The sequence below is a fragment of the Echiichthys vipera genome (assembly GCF_963691815.1).
Source record: "Echiichthys vipera genome assembly, contig: SCAFFOLD_74, whole genome shotgun sequence".
NCBI lineage: Eukaryota > Metazoa > Chordata > Actinopteri > Perciformes > Trachinidae > Echiichthys > Echiichthys vipera.
The window spans coordinates 1-2,500 of NW_028154816.1; the positions used below are offsets into that span (position 1 = coordinate 1).

The 2,500-nt window shown below is 56.8% G+C and overlaps 1 protein-coding gene across 1 annotated transcript in view; it reads right to left on the bottom strand.

Annotated features, from left to right (window-relative positions):
- Window positions 1-206: 206 nt before the first annotated feature.
- The window catches only part of LOC310966357 (integrator complex subunit 3-like), a gene marked incomplete at its 3' end in the record, with an annotated part of 7,505 nt that continues 5,211 nt past the window's right edge, over window positions 207-2,500 (bottom strand). The window contains exons 9-12 of the mRNA XM_083940939.1: window positions 2,260-2,357; window positions 897-1,088; window positions 666-753; window positions 207-286 (exon numbers count right to left, since the gene is read on the bottom strand). Coding sequence (XP_083797065.1) covers window positions 207-286; window positions 666-753; window positions 897-1,088; window positions 2,260-2,357 — 458 coding nt within the window. The remainder of the gene's footprint in view (window positions 287-665; window positions 754-896; window positions 1,089-2,259; window positions 2,358-2,500) is intronic.

The following is a 2,500-nucleotide window of genomic DNA, read 5'->3' on the forward strand; positions in this document are numbered from 1 at the left end:
TGTCTGTGTGTCTGTGTGTGTGTGTGTGTGTGTGTGTGTGTGTGTGTGTGTGTGTGTGTGTGTGTGTGTGTGTGTGTGTCTGTGTGTGTGTGTGTGTGTCTGTGTGTGTCTGTGTGTGTGTGTGTGTGTGTCTGTGTGAGCGTCTCTGTGTGTGTGTGTGTGTGTGTGTGTGTGTGTGTGTGTGTGTGTGTGTGTGTGTGTGTTACCCTGCACATGAAGTCCAGCAGTGTGGCGGTGATGGCAGGATGAGGCTTCATGGAGTGATGCATCACCAGGATGGCAGGTTCTGCAACACAGCAACGCTGTTCATGCTAACATGCTAACATGCTAACACTGCAGCTACACGTGTGTGTGTCTGTGTGTGTGTGTGTGTGTGTGTGTGTGTGTGTCTGTCCCTGTGTGTGTGTGTCTGTCTCTGCTGTGTCTGTGTGTGTGTGTGTCTGTCTCTGCCTGTGTGTGTGTGTGTGTGTGTGTGTCTGTGTGTGTGTTTGTGTCCCTGTGTGTGTGTTTGTGTCCCTGTGTGTGTGTGTGTGTGTGTAAGTGTGTGTGTCTCTGTGTGTGTGTGTATGTGTAAGTGTAAGTGTGTGTGTCTGTGTGTGTGTGTGTGTGTGTGTGTGTGTGTGTGTCTGTGTGTGTGTGTGTGTGTGTGTGTGTGTGTGTGTCACCTATGTTCATGATGCTGTCCTTCTCAGGGTTGAAGAACAGCCAATCATAGAAGAGCGCCAGTTTGGCGTTGGAGGCGGCGACGTTCGACTGTGAACACAAACGCAGCGGGTTGCTCACGGATTCACAGCCATGAGGCCCCGCCCCCCGCCCATGAGGCCCCGCCCCCCCCGCCTCATGAGGCCGCGCCCCCACTCCCTGCGACCCCGCTCCCTGAGGCCCCGCCCCCTTACCGTGCAGGTGGTGAGCAGCCAGCCAATGATGGCCCAGCGCGGCAGGATATCAGAGCTTAGCACCTCATTGGACGGATGGACCACGCCGCAGATGTAGCGAATCAGATCGCAGCGCAGCGATTGGCTCTCTGCTGTCGACAGGTACTGTCTCTGAAACCAGTCCTGATACCGCTTCTGCTGCCCGAACCGCACCTGAGGGGTCACAGGTCACAGGTGAGGGGTCAGAGGTCAAGGGTCACAGGTGAGGGGTCAGAGGTCACAGTCAGGGCTCAGAGGTCAAGGGTCAGAGGTCACAGCCAGGGGTCAGAGGTCACAGTCAGGGCTCAGAGGTCAAGGGTCAGAGGTCACAGCCAGGGGTCAGAGGTCACAGTCAGGGCTCAGAGGTCAAGGGTCAGAGGTCACAGCCAGGGGTCAGAGGTCACAGTCAGGGCTCAGAGGTCAAGGGTCAGAGGTCACAGCCAGGGTCAGAGGTCACAGTCAGGGCTCAGAGGTCAAGGGTCAGAGGTCACAGCCAGGGGTCAGAGGTCACAGTCAGGGCTCAGAGGTCACAGTCAGGGCTCAGAGGTCAAGGGTCAGAGGTCACAGTCAGGGGTCAGAGGTCACAGTCAGGGCTCAGAGGTCACAGGTAAGGGAACAGTCAGGGGCCAGAGGTCAAAGGTCACAGGTGAGGGAACAGTCAGGGGTCAGAGGTCACAGTCAGGGCTCAGAGGTCACAGTCAGGGGTCAGAGGTCACAGTCAGGGCTCAGAGGTCACAGGTAAGGGAACAGTCAGGGGCCAGAGGTCAAAGGTCACAGGTGAGGGAACAGTCAGGGGTCAGAGGTCACAGGTGAGGTCACAGTCAGGGGTCAGAGGTCACAGGTGAGGGAACAGTCAGGGGTCAGAGGTCACAGTCAGGGCTCAGAGGTCAAGGGTCAGAGGTCACAGTCAGGGGTCAGAGGTCACAGTCAGGGCTCAGAGGTCACAGTCAGGGGTCAGAGGTCACAGTCAGGGCTCAGAGGTCACAGGTAAGGGAACAGTCAGGGGCCAGAGGTCAAAGGTCACAGGTGAGGGAACAGTCAGGGGTCAGAGGTCACAGGTGAGGTCACAGTCAGGGGTCAGAGGTCACAGGTGAGGGAACAGTCAGGGGTCAGAGGTCACAGGTAGAACAGTCAGGGGTCAGAGGTCACAGGTAGAGGAACAGTCAGGGGTCAAAGGTCACAGGTGAGGGAACAGTCAGAGGTAGAGGAACAGTCAGAGGTCACAGGTCAGATGTCACAGGTAGAACAGTCAGGGGTCAGAGGTCACAGGTAGAACAGTCAGGGGTCAGAGGTCACAGGTAGAACAGTCAGGGGTCAAAGGTCACAGGTAGAACAGCTGTGGTACCCTGGAGGTCATGAACAGCAGCTTGGTCTCCATGTCCGGTGTCAGACGACACGCCAGAAACTTCCTGGAGGTTCGAGCCGTCAACAGCTGGAGAACACCTGCGACACAAGAGCACAGGTGAGGGAGCGGGGGATTGTGGGTAGTGTAGTTTACAGGTGAACTGGGGGCTGAGGATTGTGGGTAGTGTAGTTTAGCGGTGAACTGCGGGCTGAGGATTGTGGGTAGTGTAGTTTAGCGGTGA